We start from the raw sequence: 19,394 nt of genomic DNA on the forward strand, positions 1-19,394 counted from the left end.
GAAAACAAAGTAGATGTGCTTGTCGATTTCGACCATGGTCATCACATCAGTATGAACAGGGGACTTGATCAAGAGGGCTTCAGTATGTTTTGAATCGACGAATTACCAATCTATTGATGGAAAACAAAGTAGATGTGCTTGTCGATTTCGACCATGGTCATCACATCAGTATGAACAGGGGACTTGCATCAGTATGAACAGGGGACTTGGTCAAGAGGGCTTCAGTATGTGTGTGAATCGACGATTCATCAACCATGGAAACAAAACAAACGGGATGAATCAAAATGGAGAGCACGTCAGAGTTGACGCTTGGAATGACGATTGTGAAAAATGCTTAAAATCTAGAGCGAAGTGGGGAAGCGAAGCATCTTTCTCATCTAAAGCGATGGCCACAAAAAAAAGGCCGGTAATTTCAAGGACTTCTGTTAGATACATGCGTTGACTCTGAATGGAGAATTATTAATTTATTGTTTTCTTTTCTTTTCTTTTCTGAAATGCCAAATAAACCATATGGGCATGGGCAACTTTTGCTGCGCAGCCGAAGGAATTTCAATGGCAGTCTCGTTATTATGGGTTCCATGTAAGGATACTGATGTCACTGAGCGCGTCACAAGAATCACAGCCCTATATATGGGGGAGTGAAGGCGCGGCGAGATGAAGAAGCTTTTGGGAATTAGACTCTCTGGTAACTTCGATTTTAATTTCTGGGAGAAAAACTTGCTGAAGAAGAAATGGCGGAAGAGGGACAAGTGATCGGTTGTCACACAGTTGAAGCTTGGAACGAGCAGCTTCAAATGGCTAAGGATTCCAAGAAACTGGTAATTTTTCCGCCCCCAAATGTTTAGGTTTTGTCTCGTCGCACCTGTTTATCTTGATGTATTTTTTTTGTTAACAAATGGAGACACTGTAGTGGAGATGTGCATGTATTTTGATTGATTTTTGTCGGAGGATATGTGGTGATTTGAGTTATAAGTTCGATTTTTTTTTCTGCTTATGACATATTTTTGGACACTGAGGCTAGGTTTCAAGGGCTGCGTGGGTTTCTTCTGATATTTTGTCAATCGCCGTTGTAATGGATATCTATCGAGTTGAGACGATGGTTCTGCTTTTGGATTTGGTTTTAGGTTTAATTTGTTTTTCTTCTTCTGATTTTGAGAGTAGAAGTGTGAGTTTATGAGAGTTCCTGTAGTTTGTTTTTCTTCTGCATGTTCTACTTACTTTATGTAGTGAGTTTTGATGATCGTTCAGACCTTTTCCTATTTTGCTCTTTGACTGTTGTCCTTCTCATCTTTGGTACTTTGATGAATGAATCTTCAAAGTATTCTGAGCGATATTTGGATATTAAGCCTCTAGTTAGTTGAGTTTGCTGCGTTGATGGGCCGCTTTGCTATTGGTGTTAAAGTCTGGGTGATTTGTTTAGCTTGCAGAAAGGGACCAAGGGATCTTCTTAAACTATAAGAGATAAATTACGATTTCCCTTATTCCTTCTGTGTTTAGATCCAAATTGGCGTTGTTGTTTGTGTTTTCACGAAACTCTCTGCTCATCGGTTCTAAGATCCGTATTTCAATGTTGGATGAAGTGCACTAGAACCTCCTGCATGCCGGTTGATGTTAGGATGCACAAGTAAAGTTACCATTTACCAGTGAATTAGAATGACATGCTGAATTGGAAAAGTTGGGTGCTATCATATACCTTTGTATCGGCTAATTTCACGGAGATAAATGGTATTGAACTGCTGAATAATTCCCCCTTCCCCCCCCCCCAAAAAAAAAGAAGAGACAAAAACAACAACTTACAACTTTCATCATACTGTGCTCGTCAAAGAGCAACTCTTCTCAAAATCTCAAAAGGTGTTGAGTTGTAATCCCATTCTAAGGTTTCTTGTGGTTCCGGAGAATCCAGCTACATGAGAACCAGGAACAAAGATACTTATCCAGCCTTTGGTTTCTGTGGGTCTCATATGATGGTTTATAGGGCCTTCACTTTGATGGTTTAGAGAGCAGAATTGACTGATTTGTGCTCCATTTCTAAATCTCGTTTCCCACCTTTATCCTTTCATTTTTAATGCAACTAAATGGTGTGCAGTTATTTCTTGCTTTGCCAAATCAGTGATATGTAGTCTGCCATTCTCTGTGATACCTAGTTACTTTTGTATGTACAGATGAACCCATGCTGGAGAAGCATATCATTTTTCTTAGGTTTTAGAAAATTCGTCTGAGAATCTTAGTTGGCCTGGCAAACAATATTTCACCTGAATACCTGATATGTACTTGCATATTTATTGATTTTGAATATCTCACAATTTTGGGAGTAAGTGATTGGCTGATATTTGTGCATTGTTGTGCCATTACCCCTGTATTCTCAAAGCACTAAGAATTGCCTGTCTAGATGAAGAGTATATGGGGATACTGTATGCCAAGTCTAGGTCGCCCACCATATCTTTATGTTTCCCAAACCACTCTTCTTTGACTTTATGTTACAGTGTTTGTTTGTTTATTTATTTGTGTCATGCTTTGACATTGTTGTATTCCTTTTTATCAGTGGCAACAGAAATTCCGTACATATTTATTAGAAGTTATTTCCTGGATCTGTTATAGTAATTTATTTCCTCACCGCGTAGCTTTATTCATTTATCACTGCAAATTCCTAACTAGACCTGTTGCTAATCCTTTTTTTCATTGGGTATTGACAGATGCTTCTAATTAATAATTATAGCTTGCTTTCTTGAAAGTTGTGGATTTCTGTTCTGATGTATGAACTGCTCAATCTCTCCTTGTTGCATTTTTTTTTCTGTTCCTCTTTATACTTGCCAGGTTGCTTACCTGCACTGAAATGTATTCACTATTCACCATGAATTGATGTGCTAGAGTAAACTATGATTTTTAATACGCCTGCCACTAATAGATTTCCTATGCCTAAGTTCATGTCTCTATATGCAGCAAAAAAAACCAAGGGTAAACCAACCTAACCCCCCCCCCCCCCCCAACAGAACCCCCAAAAGAAAGGAAGAAAAAAAGAGAAGATTATATATAATAAAAAATATTCAGGTGCTTCTTTTAGTAGATTTCCCTTGAGGATACTTCTAAAATGCCAGTGGCCCGAAAATGTTCCCTTTTTTTTTGGGGTGAATGCCAGTGGCCATATGATTGTTGCTTCATATGTGTCTCTTCAACAGTTCATGCATTGACTATTTCATTTAGTATTCACATGGCCTTGGTTGTTGCTTCATATGGCCTGTACTCATATTTTTGAAATGCCAAGTTTTGGTTCTTGTTTGTGTCATTGAGCATATGCTTGCATGATGGGTTTGGGTGGGGTGTTGGGCATTTCCTCCTATATGGCGAGCTTCTTCATTTTGTCTGGTGTAGTGAAGTTGGGCATGGTTCCTGCTTTTTTATTGGGTTTTTTTGAGGAGCTATACATGTTGTACCACTGTGAGGCTCAAAGCTATATGGAGAGGCATAGATGTTGTGCCTTAAAGCTTTGCCTATCAGAACCTGTTTTCTGGTAAATTCAGAGGAGCTCCTACCTACTCGATGACCAAAATTGTCATCTTCGTCCATTTACATGGCTTATATCAGAAAGCTTTTTTGTGTACATCTAGTCGGAGCAGCTCTGAAACTAGTTGGACAAATCACTGCAAGAATGTAGTACTCTAAAGCTCTTGATCACTGAGTTAATGCCATGGTGACACCTCTGAATTGAAACTTGTAGATGTCTCCTGAATAATGTTTTCAAATCATGCTGCCAGCTCCACCTGATAATTCACCTGGACCAACTCTAACAGTATGTTGACCACTGTCTGATTTTGGCTGATAATTCTGATATTGATCTATTTGCTCCTCGTTTCGTGGTTTAATAAACCAGGTAATTTCATTTGTTTTTGTATTAAGTCATATCCTAATATGAATATCCTTGATAATGATTCTTACAATTCATTTTGCATAGAATCTAGACTTACTTTGTGTTGATATACTGCACTGCGGGAATAATTAGAAAACATGGAGAGCTTAATTTGAGCTGGTATTTTATACTCTCTCTGAAGAATTATTTTCTCGGTTGAAAGTACTAGTAGCAAATCAGGCTTACATTGGTACAACTTGGCTTGCTTGATCTAGGAATTTCTTTAGCATTGGGCACTCGTAGATACTTACTATGTTGATGCTCCGTTAGAGACTTTTCCTCGCATTTAAATATAAAACTACTTGTTGAATGTTTGCAATGGGTAGAACAAGTAGTTCATGAGTCTGCTCTGTTCTCCAGTCCACCTATCTCTATTGGTGTGGAATCTTCTCAATTCCCAAGTCCACCATCCATGCCATGGGATCTCTATTTTTGTGCCTTCCTATGGAAAGGGTAGGAAGCCTCGCGCTTCATCCACCCGGTCAGTTGGTCTTTCATCTGTTGCCCTCTGGGAATCCGCCGGATTTCTGATGTTAACTCAGCCTGCCTTCTCAAAGTTATCTGGAAAATTGCCTTAAAGTATGACTTTATTTGGGTTAGATGGATTCGTTCTAGGTTGTTTCTATGTCCTCCAACCCCTCATGGGTTTGGAAGAAAATTTTATTGTTGTGCCCTCACGTAATCTCTGCTATTTCTATCTCCATCTCTTTTGGCTCTTCCACTTGCTTTTGGCTTGACTTGTGGCATCCAATGGACATTCTCTTTAACCACTTTGGCCCCCGCACTGTCTATGACACTCATATCCCAAATCCACCCCCTTGTCAGCCTTCATCTCAAATGGATCCTGGATCCCTACCCCCTTGCCCGTTCTCACACAGGTTTGGAAATCTCTCCCTCCTCTCTCCGGCTCTTCTTGCAACCTCACCATTTGGCTCCCTTCCCCCTCCAAAACCTTCACCACCTCTTCGGCCTGGAACCTTCTCAGACCCCACAACCCCAAATCCCCCTAGCCCCCTTTGGTTTGGTTCAAAGGGCACTTCCCTCGTCAGTCCCTAACCCTTTGGAGAGCCCTTAACCAAGCCCTCCCCACCCAATCCTTTCTTACCGATCGCCACATCCCCGTTAACCCCAGTTGCATCCTTTATTGGTCCGGTTTGGAGAACCCTGAGCACCTTTTCTTTTCTTGCCCTTTCTCCGGATTTATTTGGGGAAAAGCCATTGCCTCCATGTGGCCCTGTTTGAGGCGTTTCTACACGTTTGGTCGAGATTGGTCTTGGGGTTTGAGAAACTTTTCAGGTTCTTCCATCAGCGATCAGATTGTTAAGCTAGTGTTTAGTGCTTTGATCCATCACCTTTGGTGGGAGCGCAATCTTCAAAGATGGACCTCTAAATCTCGCTCTATAGACAAGATTTGAAATGCCATCTATTTTGATGTTTCTTCTAGACTGTTAGTTATTCCCCATCCCTCTGTTGATGAACAAACTTATTGTTGTTACCTGGAGTCTTAGTTATTCTTTCTGGTATTCTGCTTAAAGACCTTGATCCTTTTTCTCTCTTTTAATATAATGATTTATTCATCTAAAAAAAAAAAGAGAGTAGTTCATGAGGAAGTACGAGGAGATGGATCATGAGGAAGTATAAGCAGATGTCTTCATTGTTTACTTCTATCCATGGGGGGCAAAAGTTTTGATACCTAAATCAAGAATCTTTTTTTATATTTTTACGGATCTTTAAACTAACCAATGGATTCTCAAGGTCTGATTTCTTCTCAAATTTTTTCAATAATTTATTATCCTTGATGATCTCACAGAGAGGTGTTGTGAGTACGCAACTTATCCTGCTATGAGCTATACATATATTACATCGAAAACTCATTGGCAGTATTCTTATGAGATGTCGGCTGAATTTTGCAAACGATTGTAGATGTAAAGTAGTATTTTTCTTTCAGCAAGATGTTTTCCTATCTTAACTTTCTTATTTGTAGCAAAACAAGTGACTTGCCTTAGGATCTGTAGCGGCTGTTGAAGCAGAGGTTGGTGGTCCTCCGCCTCTGCATCTCTCCTCCTCCTCTCTGCCATGGTAGTGTTAGGTGATTCTGGAGGCAGAGAGACACAGGTTATCCGCCTCCTTCTCCTCTCTCTGTGTGATTCTCCTTTCTTTCTCTCTGCTTCTCCTCCTCTAGATCTCATCTCCTCCCTGTTTCTCTGCTCTTGTTCCATCTTCTCCCTGCTTCTCATCTCCTCTACACCCTCTCCTCTCAGTCCAGGGGATAAAAAAAGAGAATGGCCTTTTCAGGGTTCCCGTCTATGGTCGTTGAGGGTTTTTGTTTTCAGTGGTCTCTCTAGCGTTGGGGGAAAGCCATGAGGGCCACTATTGCTGATCTCTCCAGTTCTGTCTCAATCCCAAATATGGTTTCATCTCCTTCCTCTATCTCTCCTTCTCTGTCCCTCTCCTCTTTTCTGTTTCTTGTTTCAGCTTCTTTGTCGAGGGTTTTATTCCTTAATGGCATCTCTGGCGTTGGGGGAAGCCGTGAGGGTCATCATAGCTGTTTTCTCCGAATCGGATTCATTCTCAGATCCAGATGTTTCTTTCTCCCTCTGTTTCTCCTTCTCTTGCCCTCTCACCTTCTTGTTTCAAGGTTTCATTTCATTTCGTTGAGGATTCCAGCCTTTGATGGCTTCTCTAGCTTTGAGGGAAAACCATGAGGGCCACCATTGTTGAACTCTCCAAACTATTTCCAACTCTGATATGTTCTATTCATTTTTCATCTCAATCTTGTGTTGCTACCAACCCTTGCATTTGTGGTGAGGCTGCGCAAGTCTCTATGCATTGTTGCAAGGAAGGCTTCTCGTGGCTCCGACTGATCGGGAGACTGCGTCGGTCTAGTGGGGTCTGCTGCCCTTTTGGTCCACTTGTTGTGGTTGTATTTTCTGGTCTGATTGTAGGGCTTTGGGCCACTTGTTCTTGTGTGAGGCCACTTGTTCTTGTGTGACTAGCTTGCTTTTATTGTTGCTCTTAGGTAGTTGCTAGGCTCGATGCCTCTTAGATTGCTTGTTAGTATGGCTTTGGGACACTTGTGCTTGTGTAACTAGTTTGCTTTTATTGTTGCTCTTAGGTGTTGTTAGGCGAGATACCTATCAGGTTGCTTGTTAGTTGAGGCCTCTATCTTGTTTTGCCTAGGCTTTGTCCCTTGTGCTCTTATATTTTCTTTTATCCTCTTTAGTAATGAATTATTCATTCATCCAAAAATAAAAAAACATTATTATTTGAAGTTCTAAACCAATTCCCGAATGCAGGTGGTAGTTGATTTCACTGCTTCATGGTGTGGACCATGCCGAATGATTGCACCTGTCTTGGCAGAGCTGGCCAAGAAGTTGCCTAATGTTAGCTTTCTTAAGGTGGATGTGGATGAGATGAAGGTAAGTAGATTTAACATACTTTCTTTTGTACATTCTTTTTAACCACAGCTAAGGTAGTAATTGTTAGATGACCCCAGAATTTAATAAAACCTTCTTGTTTGCAGTCAGTTGCAGCAGAATGGCAAGTGGAGGCTATGCCAACCTTCATTTTCCTGAAAGAAGGGCAGCTGGTGGACAAGATTGTGGGTGCAAGGAAAGAAGAGCTGCATCAGAAGATCGCTCTGCTTGCTGCTGCATAAAATGTTAATTTCCTTGGTGTTTTGAGGACATTATAAAACTGAATTGTACTGTATGGTACTTGTGCTTCCTATGACTTCTGTAGGAGTGGGTACTGTGTGGTTTCTAGTTACTGTTGTTGCTCCAGGTATCGAAATTTAGTGCCATAATAAGATACCTGCATGATCTGCTGTTGCTAGTTGTATATACACTTTACTTTAAAGATGTGATGGTGTTATTTGCTCTAAAGTAGCTGTTAGTGCTTTAGATTTTCTGGGCCATTTTGTCCTCCAGTTATCTGATGGACAATCTGATAAATGTGAATTTTTAGAACTTCTGATGGACCAAAATTGATGGGTCTTTCAGACGAACGTATAGAGTGGTCTGAAACCCCCACACATCAACTTAAGAGAGATTTTAGGCTCAAATTTTGAGCTGGAAAGGGTTCCCTCTATCCTTACAAATGTGAATGATACACGAGTGGTGAAGTTGTGTCGGTGCCAGAAATCCAAAACAGAGGATTCTGAACCTCTCATCTTCAGTTTTGTCATTATAGAGTTTTGTCGGCAGACCTACCGAGTACCTACCAGTGAAGTTGATTGCATCACTTGTCCCTATCTCAGTGTGAATTCTTCGAATTCACCATAAAAGAAAGCTTTATAATCTTGAAGATGCCAAAGTGACAGATATCTTTCAATTCTCAATGTTATTTTAACCCCAAAAGGAGTGGGAAAGGGAAGTCTAAATTGAGAGCTGTCGGCAAGTAGCACTTCTTATCCTTTCAACCACTTCAATATCTCCTGAAAATGGTCTGATTATTCTTTCAAACAGTGATTCTAAATTTTCTAAGATAGCTTCAATATAATGACGAACTGCAAATAGGATCACGGCCTTCACTGGTGATACAAACCATTGAATTGAACAAATATACAGAGAGCATTTCAAAGATGGAAATGAATCTTTACCCATCTTTGTTTCAATACAGAGAGCTTCACTTAGGCCCTCATAAACTTCATCACAAGAACTCAAAACACAATCTACATAAAAACAAAACTTCAACATGGACTTGGGGTTTGATTTCCCCAACAATAGAAATCTGAAGGAATTAATGTAAACCAGCAAATCATCACCACTACAAACTATTTGCTTCAGTTCCCGGTTAAAATTCCGGAGAAGACCGCAAACTTGAAATCAACCAGGTACCTCTCTAGCAGGACCTTGATGCATACTCTACTCTGATCCTGAAACACGTCTCACCTACTTTACAGAAGTTCAACTTTAACCCATAAATAAAGAAAACAAACCTTTGCAGCTTCAAAGTATCTCTATCTTCCTTGTATAAATATCAGCAATGAAACTGGCAATCCCAAGAATGTGATTCACAAGTCATTCCTCCTCTTTATTTTGCTTGTTTCCTTTGTAGCTTTCTCTCTTGCCAGCATTACGACTATACAGTAAATAAGTGTCAAGTATTTGAAGTAGGGAATCCTCCCATTACTTCCCTCCAAGCAGCCCTTTCAGGGTTGTTGATTAGTTGTTGCAGTTGTTGGGGCACAAACAGCTTCTACAGATAATCTCTTCAGCACATTAGGGCAGGGGTCTCCAAAGTTGCTGTTGGATATGGTTACTGCACATCTCTCCCTCCCTACGCATTTCTGTGAAAAAAAAAATCATTGATCATAAGATGAGATTTTAGATTCTAGCTTAAATACTCTAAACCTCAAATGGGTGCAAATATAATCAGTCTGGTTCAGGGACGTTTCATATTTTGGTTTAGGAGTGAAATTCAAAGAACCTCACCAGTCAAATTCCTTAATTTTTGAATGCCTAACGTCCTCATCTCTAGGTTCTTTTCTTTGCCAATGAAGAGTCTCAACTCCAATTGCCAGTATTACTAGGTGAACAGTCATACATGATCTAGTGACAGGCAGACATAAGCTGGAGCAATCGATAGATGGCTAACCAACTCCAATCAAGCTGATGAACGGATTGGTCCGTTGAAATTTCAACAAATTTTTGTCTAAATTTTCTTTAGGAACATACTTAGTGCACAAGGTTCCCACATTGGGTCAAAATGCAAATGTGCCCTTGACCAATGTACCATGCACAAGCTTCTGAAACTTCATTTCTAACCATTGATATAATATTTCAGTTACAACCAGGGTTCAAAGAAGAGTACCGCAACCCTAGTCAAAACTGAAATCTTGAACCTTACAGGCCACATTATGCCACCATGCACAGATGGATGTGAAGTGTTCATCCTGTTCTGTTTCAATCAGGGTGTAGTTACGAGTATAGAGTACCTTGTCTAAGATGGAAAATGAGGTTGGAGCATGGCAGGGTCCTTGCTGGAAACTTCCACACGTCCCCAAAGGTGTGCCAAAGCTTGCGAACTTGATGGCTGAGATGGACTGTCCAGGTGCACACCGCAAGTGAACCTTTGGTCTGTGGAACTCTTCTACTTTCCCGTAGCTCTCTATTTGCCAATTCTTGATGTTAGGGTGCCATTCAGACACATCAGCACAGACGCTGGTCACTGATCTCTTCACCAGAGAAATTTTTGTCACATCCCCACCAAGTTCCTCAAAAAGCACAAGAAGATTTTGGGTTGGGTTTAACCAAGAGCGTGGAACGTGATACCTGGATCCATTTCAAAAGAAGCCTAGAGTGTCAAATACTAGATGAAAATCAATGCAACACTAAAACTCTCTTTCATTATTAAGATGATTACCATTGCTGGGTTGGTTGGCCGCATCCAGTTTGACACTTAGAAGGTCTGAATGTTCCAGAATAACTACATCCATTGCAATTACCATTTGCCCAAGCAGTCCAATATCTACCTATGCTCTGCCCATTGATCCATACCTGACCTTTCCCCATACTTCCCAGGTCTAATGCCAATGGTTCATCTCCTTCAGGTGCATTAAAATAAGTCTGCAAGTTTCAGGTTTTTAGATAAACTCCTAATGCATATAAACTGAACTGTAGCACTAACTTGGACTCCTACTTTCACTTCTATTCTTACCTTATACCATGTCAATGGCTGTTGCTTCTGTGCAACTAATGATGCACTCATCCACTCAACAGAAGAAATTGCATTTGGAGATACAAGATTCATGGCCTCACCTTTCAGGCCAACCTGTTTTAAGAACGATTCATCAACAAGAAGCAACAGAAACAACCATTGGTTATTGATGAGTACAGAAGAATTTCTAACCTGGTAGGACCATTTCTGCCAGCTCAAATCTCTTTTCCCCTGGTCAAGACCATGCATCACAACAGGACCCAAGATTCCAGTGTCCCATGACTCAAAATGTGTTCCAATATTCTTCAACCAAAAGAAATAAAAAAGAAAAAAATGTAGTTAGAACTAGAAACGACCATACCTTTTATGAATCCTCATAATCAAAATATTTTTTTCAATTACGCCAACAGGTCAACTGATAGCTAGTAGGATATCCTCAAATGAAATGGATGACTTAAAAGATGACATCCCATTAAACACAGAGAATAGCCCAGGTGGTTTTGGAGTCCCAAAAATATCAAACAATTGCAGAGTTGCATCCTGAAATTGAGTTACAAAATACTGAATTGCAGCAAGAACACATTGAAGTTGTGGGACTAACAGGCAATCCAACAGCTACGCTGAGGAATGCAATTCGATTTGTTCCAGCACGTAGGTTGTTAACCGTTTTGGTAAATGTGAATCTCCTGTTCTGCCTAGTTCCAAAGGCAGACCCTGTAATAAGGCAATGTCAAATTATCAATTCTGTGAGAATAAGATCAGATATATTATTATTCTAAGTGCCAATAAACTGTCAAACATCTACATCATCAGTTATTCAGTTGAGGAGAATCCGACATACCCAAAAGCTGTCCATTGACAAAGACATGTAAAGCATGCCCTGATGACTGAATGGTAAGACTTGGAAGTTCACCTCCACGCAAAAATGATTCTTGTGAACCAACTTCAACACTGCAAACACAATAATGACCAAATAGTTAACTAGTGATGAATGCAAGCGAATCCATCTGAAACTCTGATATTTTGTGTCATAGATAGAAGACCTATTATCTTTATTCTATTTTATGTGACATGTAAATTACTTAGAAGATATATCACGACCTCAGGAGCATTACTCCTGCAACAAATGTTACTCTTGACTTATGGATGCTGAGACAAAATATGTAGAACAGTCCAAGAGAGACAACTCCGAGATGGCCAGGGTTATTGAAGAGTCGAGATTCAATTCAGGGCCCTCCAAATGACCATCCATCAGCATAAATTCACAATAGGAGTATCAGGGATATATTGGAGCTACTACATGAAGGATTCACGTAAGAAATTCGCCACCTAAGAATGGTCATTTGCCATCCAAGCACTCTCACATTAGTGCATTCAGAGATGATCACCAAATTGTTTGTATCAACTGACAGTTGGAATGTATTGTTTAGTACCACATTGTGACTAAATCAGTCTGTCAATCTCACCTAGTGATGTACCATAGATAATCACTTGTATCCCTGGTTACGTTTATCTGCTCCAAAAGACCATTTGTAGTCATCATAGAATTATCAGTAAGTGAAGACGTATCTTCGTCATATGTTTCCCAGGACAGCAACTCGGCATTGCTGGGCAACATTTGCATCTGAGACGTCTGAACTCCAACCTGTTTAAACAAATAACAAGGTGACATTTCAACATGTTATTCGCTGAACTTTTTCTGAGAAAATAATATGATGTAATAAACAGATCTAGTTTCAGCCTAGGAAACCTATGATGCAACAACAGCTGCCTAGTGTGGTAGGCAATGCTGTACTGCAGTAAACCCATGCTCGTCAGAAGATCTCAAGTTCAAGCCTCCCGGCTGTTACCTTCCCCTCCCCCTTCCCCTTGCCTCAGAAGAAAAAGAAAAAAATGCTAAAAAAAGCTGCATTCTTGCATGAGGCATCTGAGACAATGCAACAAACTCACTTAAAGCTAATGGATCCTCCCACAAATAATTTACTTCACTAACCTTTGCAGTGTTATAGACAGCATTTCTACAATCAGGAAGGATGGTGATGGACCAAGGTGGCAGGTTGTAATGCATGTTATTAAACATCACTCTTGCTGGAGAATTAGGGTTGATGTTTGACAGAAAAGCTGCACAATCTCCAGACTCGGAAGAGAACACATGAGCCTGAACAAGATATATCAGTTGAAAAGAAGTTGAGATTGTGATGATGAATCATCTCTAATGGTAACGTAGAAAGTAATCCCAAAATGAGAACCACCAGACCTGTTGGTAACTTCCTAAAGAAGTAACAGTAGGGTCTGCCGAAACTAAAGCTCGTTCACAAAGCTTAATAGCCCTATGGAGCTCCTTCAAATGTCCATATTTAGGTTCCCTGACCAAACCTATCAAAGTTGAAATGTGAAACAATCCATTAGATTATCCAACTGGCCGGTCTATATATCATGTTAAAAGTGCATAAGTGCGATATGGTCATTTCATTACAAAGACAAGCTCAGTTACTCACCATATTCATCAATGGGTGCATCATAGTCATAGCTAGTAGTGATGAAAGGGCCTCCAGCACTGCGCCCAAAGTTGGTGCCTCCATGGTACTGGTGAATCATCATATGAGCTCACAAACTTATTCAACTGATCTTCGTACAACCAATTGTGGAAAGTATGAACCGAACAATGAAGAAAACTAACCATGTAGTAGTTAAAAAAGGAGCCTCCCTTCTCTACAAAGCGAGCAACTGCAAATGCCAAATCTTGAACGGGTCGTTGATGAACTGTGCCGCCGAACTCTGTGAACCTTTAATTTGAATAAAAAAACAAAAAAGATAAATATGCTTCTTAAACTTAAATTACAAGTGCTAGTTAGTAGCTACAAGCAAATTTTACCAGCCACTCCAAGCCTCAGTCCACATTGTAGGCTTATAAGGTTTGTTAGGAGAAAAGGTATCACAGTAAAAACCATTGCATGAGTTTATCTGTCACCACAACAATTTAGAGAGAGATTTAGAAACTTCTAGTTTTACATAAACGGGAAATGAAAAACTAGTTAAAGCATCCTTCTCTTTCAATTTGCTATTGTTCATCATCAATGCAAACATTAGAAACAATTGGACAAGATCAAGAAATCTATAGGTTCACCCACCCACTGTATCTAGTGAGCAAGTACACTAGATTTCTTACCACTGGATCAGGGGCATCGTCTTCCTTGCACATGACCCAAGGGACTCCTGTGCCTAATCCCACAGCCATATTCGCAGCCCAAGTCATATAGGCATAACCAGCAGCTCCAAATGCCTTGCCCTCAGGTCCATACTCATTTTCAATCTGCAGGGGCAGATCTAAAATGCATTAACATAGTTAAGTTGAAACTTCTTTTGTTTTTTTTTTTCTTCCTGAAACTCTGTCAAATACTTTTGGTCATAGAAACCACATAGATCATGTTGAGAGAATATCTATATGGCATTCAAAATATACTAGACTACAGCACTAGAAACCCGGAAACATACTTGTGAAAGAATAATGGGGCCTCCTTGGGACTCAAAAAGCTGCTCGCTCTTCATCATCTCAACAATTTTTTGGACAAACCCTTGCATTGCCATCTGCAACAGGAGAGGAGTACAGCACACAAAAAATCAACTTTTATAACAGTTCTAAGCTAATTTTCTTCAGAAATCAACCTATGTGCTCTTACAAGGCAATGGAGATACATAACCAATTATAATACTGAAAAAATGAGTATGAGGAGGAGAAAGAAACCTTGAAGGGTTCGTTATCCGTACGGAAGCTGATACCTGGAACATACTTCAACCAAACAGGAAACCCTCTGTATAAAAAAGAAACACAAGTATTATATGCAAGCCCATCTCATGTAAAGCAGTAATTGTGAAAAGGAACAGATAGTTATCTCAGAAATCATATCAATTAAGCTGCTCTGTTAAACAAAATGAGAAGAGAGATCTGGGGAGAAAATGGTGGATACCCAAAATTCCACTCTCCACATATGTAAGGGCCAAGACGAAGATGAACATAGAGTCCTGCTTTCTGTACTGTCTTTAAGAATCGAACCAGATCGTATCTTCCTTCGAAATTGTACTGAAATCCCACCAGCAAAAAAACATGAAGAATGAGTATAAGAGAAATTACAGGAGAAGAAGGTGGGGAAAAATAAGAGAGCAAATTAGAGATTAAGTGAAGTACATTTCCAGGAGAAGGTTCATGTACGTTCCAGAAAACGTAGGTATCTATAACATCCAATCCTCCATCTTTAGCTTTCTGTACAAGATCTCCCCACATCTGCACCAAAACCATTTTCCCTCAAACATGCAAAAAGCCTCTACATTTGCAGGGAAAAAAAAAGCTCAAGAAATGAAAAGAGCAAAAGGGTAGAAGCAGTACCTCCGGAGTGCTCCTTGGGTAGTGTATGGAACCGGAGATAAGGATTCTCCTCTGCCCATTAATAACAATAGCCTTCCGATCGTAAGTCACACTGCCCTGAACTAAACCCAGAAACAACACCAAGAAGGAAAGGGAAAGCAACTTGGAAACTGAGTTAATTTCCATTTTGCTTCTTCTTTGACAGGAAACGACCAAGCCACTGAGAAATCTATACTTCACACCCTCTGCTTCCGGAGGGAAATTCAAAATCAGAGAGAAGAAAACGCGAAAGGAACTGGGGCAGTTTTGGGGGGAGGCGATACGAGAAGGAGCTCTTCTCCCTACTCTGAGCTACTGGTTTACGACTCTGCAACAAAAAGGGTCCATTCTTCTGGGACTCTTCAGACTGCACCCACAGTTTAGCATTTATATAGAAGGACAGACAAGTTTGTTACTACAGTGAACTGTGAAGTGTTTGTGCGAGGCTCAACAGTGATCCTTTACCAGTAAAAAAATTACTCACCAGTTGAACAAAAGGAAAAAGGAAAGCCACTCAAATGTTACTAGAACAGTGTAAATTTAAGAAAATTTATCAGTTCATTCATTTTTGTTGGGGCTTGTGAAATGGAACTAAAATAAATTTGCAGCACGGAGCTCTTTATTTCTTTCTCGTCTCATGTGAATGAATCTATTCAGTTAGTCAAAAATAAATGAAGTGTGCATCTATCAGTCAAAATACAGTCTCTAAATAATTTATTAATCCCTGGGTTTTGTGTGAAAAGCATTTTGTCATGGTGATGCTTTTGATATAATATAGAATGTGGCTGATTTTTCTGCATTTGTCTCGGAAGGTGTTTGGTGCTTTCACTCAAGCTTTTTTCTTAAAAAGGTTAAAGAATTAGGGCACAAGTGTGTCCCCACTATACAACTTCCATGTGACACACAAAACCCTTATTGCCCTTTTTTATGGGTCTCAAATCCTTGCCTGGCTCTGTTGTGTCTGATCCAATAAATCTCTACCTGATACAGATCATGTTGGATCCATCATCTAACCACATCTGTTTTTTCATTTAATTATGGAGCTCTCATGAGTCATGACATACAAACCCCTCTCCCACTCTTTTGTCTCTGCAACTTAATGGAGAATGGATTTTCTTAAGAAATAAGTGAAGGGAAATGTAATATAATACTCTCATGAATCTATGGATGATAAGGTCATTTCATATGTGTGGAGAAGAGATACTCAATAATGCAACTAGTGGGTCTGACTTGATGGTTAAGATAAGATCATGTAAAAAATCATCAGAGATTGTGATTGTTTTTGCATCCAAATGGGTGTGTTTGGTAGGTATAAAAGAAAGAAGTTTACCCAAAAAACAAAAAATGAAAAGCAGCTAAGTACAAATCATAATGCACAAAATAGTAAGATGAGTATTTGAGGGAATCAACTAAAATACAATATGTATTTAGAATGGGAGTTTAGATCTTTGCCTTTGTGTTACGTTTAGTAGCCAAGAAAAGAAATGAAAAGACGATTTTGAGTAAAACAAAAATAATGATAATACAATATCTTTGAGCAGAAGTTTCACAATTTTTAGTAGTTTACATGTTTTTTCTTTTCTTCTTTTTGGGTTATCACACGCAGCCATGAGGGATGAGATAATATCATATGAATGGTAAAGATTTATTGCACCTGTATCCATGTGATAGGAGAATCTAAAATGCATTTCTTTTTATCTTAGTGGAGCTTTTATTAATTTACTAGGCAGGGGTTTTATTAAGGGGAGCTTCTATTAATTTATTAGGTGGAGGGCTTAGTGTATATACCTAAAGGAGAGGTAAGTCTGTGTGGGGCCCATGGGATCTATAAATAGTCTAAGTTTTTGAATTGTTTTTATTCAAATGTGGGTTTCATATAGAATGTATGGTAAAGAAGCGTTAAGGGAGCATAAGGAGAGGTGATCAGGACTCGGGATAGACTAACCCGAGACTTCTTACCAAATAAGGCAACCACTCGGTGGTAAAAATTTTGGCCCACCTATAGGGTTGTACATATCATCCTTGTACAATGACCATGCTGATATTTTCTATTATGTTCTTTACCAAATGCAAACGTAGAGACAAATTTGACTCTTATGAGCGTGGATATGTAACCGGTACAATGATGAAAATAAGTCCAAGACGATCTTGAATTCGAATTTGCATCCTTCCACACCTTTGCCTCTTCCATCGTATGAGTTTATCTTGAGTCTCAAGAAACAACTCTTATGACTTATGAGCATGGAAAAACGTTTTGTTGAAATTCGCCCGAAGTTTGGTAAATTTCGGTCAGCTCGCATACTACTGAAATATAAATCTCATCGAAGTCAATATTGACAAAAATCGCTTGAAAATCAACGATTTTGCGATGAATCAACAAAAATTCCGAAAACTTTGTAGTTTAACCTAAGATCTTTTCGCAATCACCTCTCATTAGAGTAAAATAGAAATGTTCTTTTCTCTTTTTCCTCTTTCGGATTTTAGGGTTATTACTTATTAGACGGTCCTCAGCCCTTGCCAACGTTTATCGGAGGTGGATTTGCAAACTGGTGCAGCTTCTGCTTAGCCGCCGTCGTCGTCACTATCCATCTTGATCGCCATGTTTGTCTTCTCCGTCATTCTTCACCTCCTCCTCCTCTGCCACCTAAGAGGTTGTTGCTACAGCAACAGCAGATCTTCATTCTTCTTTTGGAAACATGCGACGGTCGTCGATCACTCACATCTCTCTCATCGTGTCTCTAGTAGATGCGTTTCTCTTGATTCCCAATTCTTAATTGGTTGACTCCCTCTCTTCTCCTTCCACTCAGTCACCAGACTCAAAAACTCATCTCTTCAAACCTGGGAACCTTCAAGTTTCGCTTCTCCTACGACAATATTACCGGACAAATATTGGCCAAAATTTCTATGAAGTTCGTTGTTTTTCGGGTTTTGCCCGATGGCAAAATGGCGAACTTCACCCAAAAGTTGCACATGCTTATGAGCGACTAATCATAAGAAATTGAAGGGCGAAACGAAATTGCTTTAGTCATGCGCGTTACGGTCAAGCGAAATTTTGATAGATCAAAATCTCGACCAATATCTCGATTCCATGGACCGAGATGTATTGCTTAACCATCCTGCGCAATAAATTCGCAGGACTGAACCAAGGTCGAGGGCGAAAAAGACACGTAAGCATTTGTTTTTTTATTTATTAATATTAAACGGTCACGATTGCTTTCCGCTATGTGCGCTCAGCAGTGGTCAGTCGAGCGCCAAGCGCGCTGTGTCTCAAATCTCAATCAACGGCGAGACAAGTGGGAAAGAATAAGCCTGTAATTCAATTGATTAAATTAAACTCAACTAAACTATCATCATCTCCCGCAAATTCTGAGACATGAGTCAAACTACTATTAATCATTTAAATCATGTGGGTGGGTGAGAATGTGAGATTAGGAGATTAAAATACATACAAATATAATTTTATATGCAATTTTGCAATTAATTTGTCTACTCTCCACTCTTTTAAACTTCACAAAACTACACTTTGGAAGCCCAAAAAGAGTAAGGAAGGGGGAGACAATTGCAATAATCTCCAAATTGCACTCTAGGTGACCAAACTCATCTACTTATTGGTGGGTGGGGGTAGCTTTAAGCCTTTAACTAAACAAGTTCACTAGCCCTTAAAAGATGGGTTTTTTAGTTAACAAGTGTAGCACATAGATAAGATTCCATTCATTCTCTTTGGTGTCCTTTCCTCTTTAGCTTTTCTCTGTTGGACAAATAAGCAGTCTTCGTCTTGAAGTCATAATCATAGGGAAGAAAAGGGGGTTGTGCCATGAGCTCTTTGTGCTGTTGATTAATTGACTCTCTTCCCTACCTGACTCTTAAAGAGAAGATTGTCATGGGCCATCTGATAATCCTTTCTCTTTGAACAAGTTAAAGAATCCTCCCCTAATGTGCTTAGGTTTTCTTTGGATCCATTAAGATCCATCTACCTACATAGGATCGCGTACCTGCATAGGGTTGCGTGTGAACCTATTTTGTGTCTAATGGGGTCCATTATGGTGTATCGATATTAGATTAAACTAATCTAGTACGGAATAAGTTATAGGACTTGATTCAATCTATTTCATCGGTTTTGGAGCTTCTGGAACACTGATCAGGTGCCTAAAATTTGATATAAGAGTTAGAAATAACAGAATGTAGTCACTTGGAGAGGACTACCTACTACTAGGGTGTGAACTTTCTAGATTGAGAGTTGTCAAAAATGATTAATGTGGAAGAGTGATGGTATGTTATGAGCCTAATAGGATCTACTATGCGTATGAGTACTACATGAAACCAAACTACTAGTAGTACAAAATAATTTACTAAAGAGGTTGTCTCAACCGGTTCCATCAATTTCAGAGTTTTTAGCACGGGAATCAACTACCTACCAGAACCACGGTG

General features: G+C 39.6%; 2 protein-coding genes across 2 annotated transcripts; one reads left to right on the plus strand and one right to left on the minus strand.

Moving 5' to 3' along the window:
* Nucleotides 1-648: 648 nt before the first annotated feature.
* LOC149014355 (thioredoxin H-type-like) lies at nucleotides 649-8,592 on the plus strand. The gene is made up of 3 exons (XM_089155496.1): nucleotides 649-818; nucleotides 7,201-7,323; nucleotides 7,428-8,592. The coding sequence occupies exons 1-3, from the start codon at nucleotides 732-734 to the stop codon at nucleotides 7,560-7,562; spliced, it is 345 nt and encodes a 114-aa protein (XP_089011622.1). The 5' UTR covers nucleotides 649-731; the 3' UTR covers nucleotides 7,563-8,592.
* LOC149014356 (beta-galactosidase 3-like) lies at nucleotides 8,419-15,342 on the minus strand. Its single transcript, XM_089155494.1, has 19 exons — nucleotides 14,949-15,342; nucleotides 14,751-14,846; nucleotides 14,533-14,645; nucleotides 14,310-14,376; nucleotides 14,060-14,152; nucleotides 13,734-13,877; nucleotides 13,440-13,528; nucleotides 13,245-13,350; nucleotides 13,063-13,150; nucleotides 12,822-12,940; nucleotides 12,558-12,722; nucleotides 12,031-12,209; nucleotides 11,406-11,515; nucleotides 11,166-11,278; nucleotides 10,757-10,867; nucleotides 10,565-10,678; nucleotides 10,271-10,473; nucleotides 9,843-10,179; nucleotides 8,419-9,194 (listed from the first exon to the last, which is right to left on the minus strand). Exons 1-19 carry the CDS (start codon nucleotides 15,111-15,113, stop codon nucleotides 9,057-9,059), a joined length of 2,550 nt encoding a protein of 849 aa, XP_089011620.1. The 5' UTR covers nucleotides 15,114-15,342; the 3' UTR covers nucleotides 8,419-9,056.
* Between the last annotated feature and the right edge of the window lie 4,052 nt (nucleotides 15,343-19,394).

This window comes from Hakea prostrata, chromosome 5 (genome assembly GCF_041222555.1).
Source record: "Hakea prostrata isolate BN-2017 chromosome 5, UWA_Hpros_2, whole genome shotgun sequence".
NCBI classification, from domain to species: domain Eukaryota; kingdom Viridiplantae; phylum Streptophyta; class Magnoliopsida; order Proteales; family Proteaceae; genus Hakea; species Hakea prostrata.

Coding starts and splice junctions, on each gene's coding strand:
- LOC149014355 (XM_089155496.1), top strand. CDS start 732: ATGGCGGAAGAGGGACAAGTGATCGGTTGTCACACAGTTGAAGCTTGG. Junction 819..7,200: donor CTAAGGATTCCAAGAAACTG/GTAATTTTTCCG, acceptor TCCCGAATGCAG/GTGGTAGTTGATTTCACTGC. Junction 7,324..7,427: donor TGGATGTGGATGAGATGAAG/GTAAGTAGATTT, acceptor TCTTGTTTGCAG/TCAGTTGCAGCAGAATGGCA.
- LOC149014356 (XM_089155494.1), bottom strand. CDS start 15,113: ATGGAAATTAACTCAGTTTCCAAGTTGCTTTCCCTTTCCTTCTTGGTG. Junction 10,679..10,756: donor GGCAGAAATGGTCCTACCAG/GTTAGAAATTCT, acceptor TTCTTAAAACAG/GTTGGCCTGAAAGGTGAGGC. Junction 10,474..10,564: donor AGCCATTGACATGGTATAAG/GTAAGAATAGAA, acceptor TGAAACTTGCAG/ACTTATTTTAATGCACCTGA.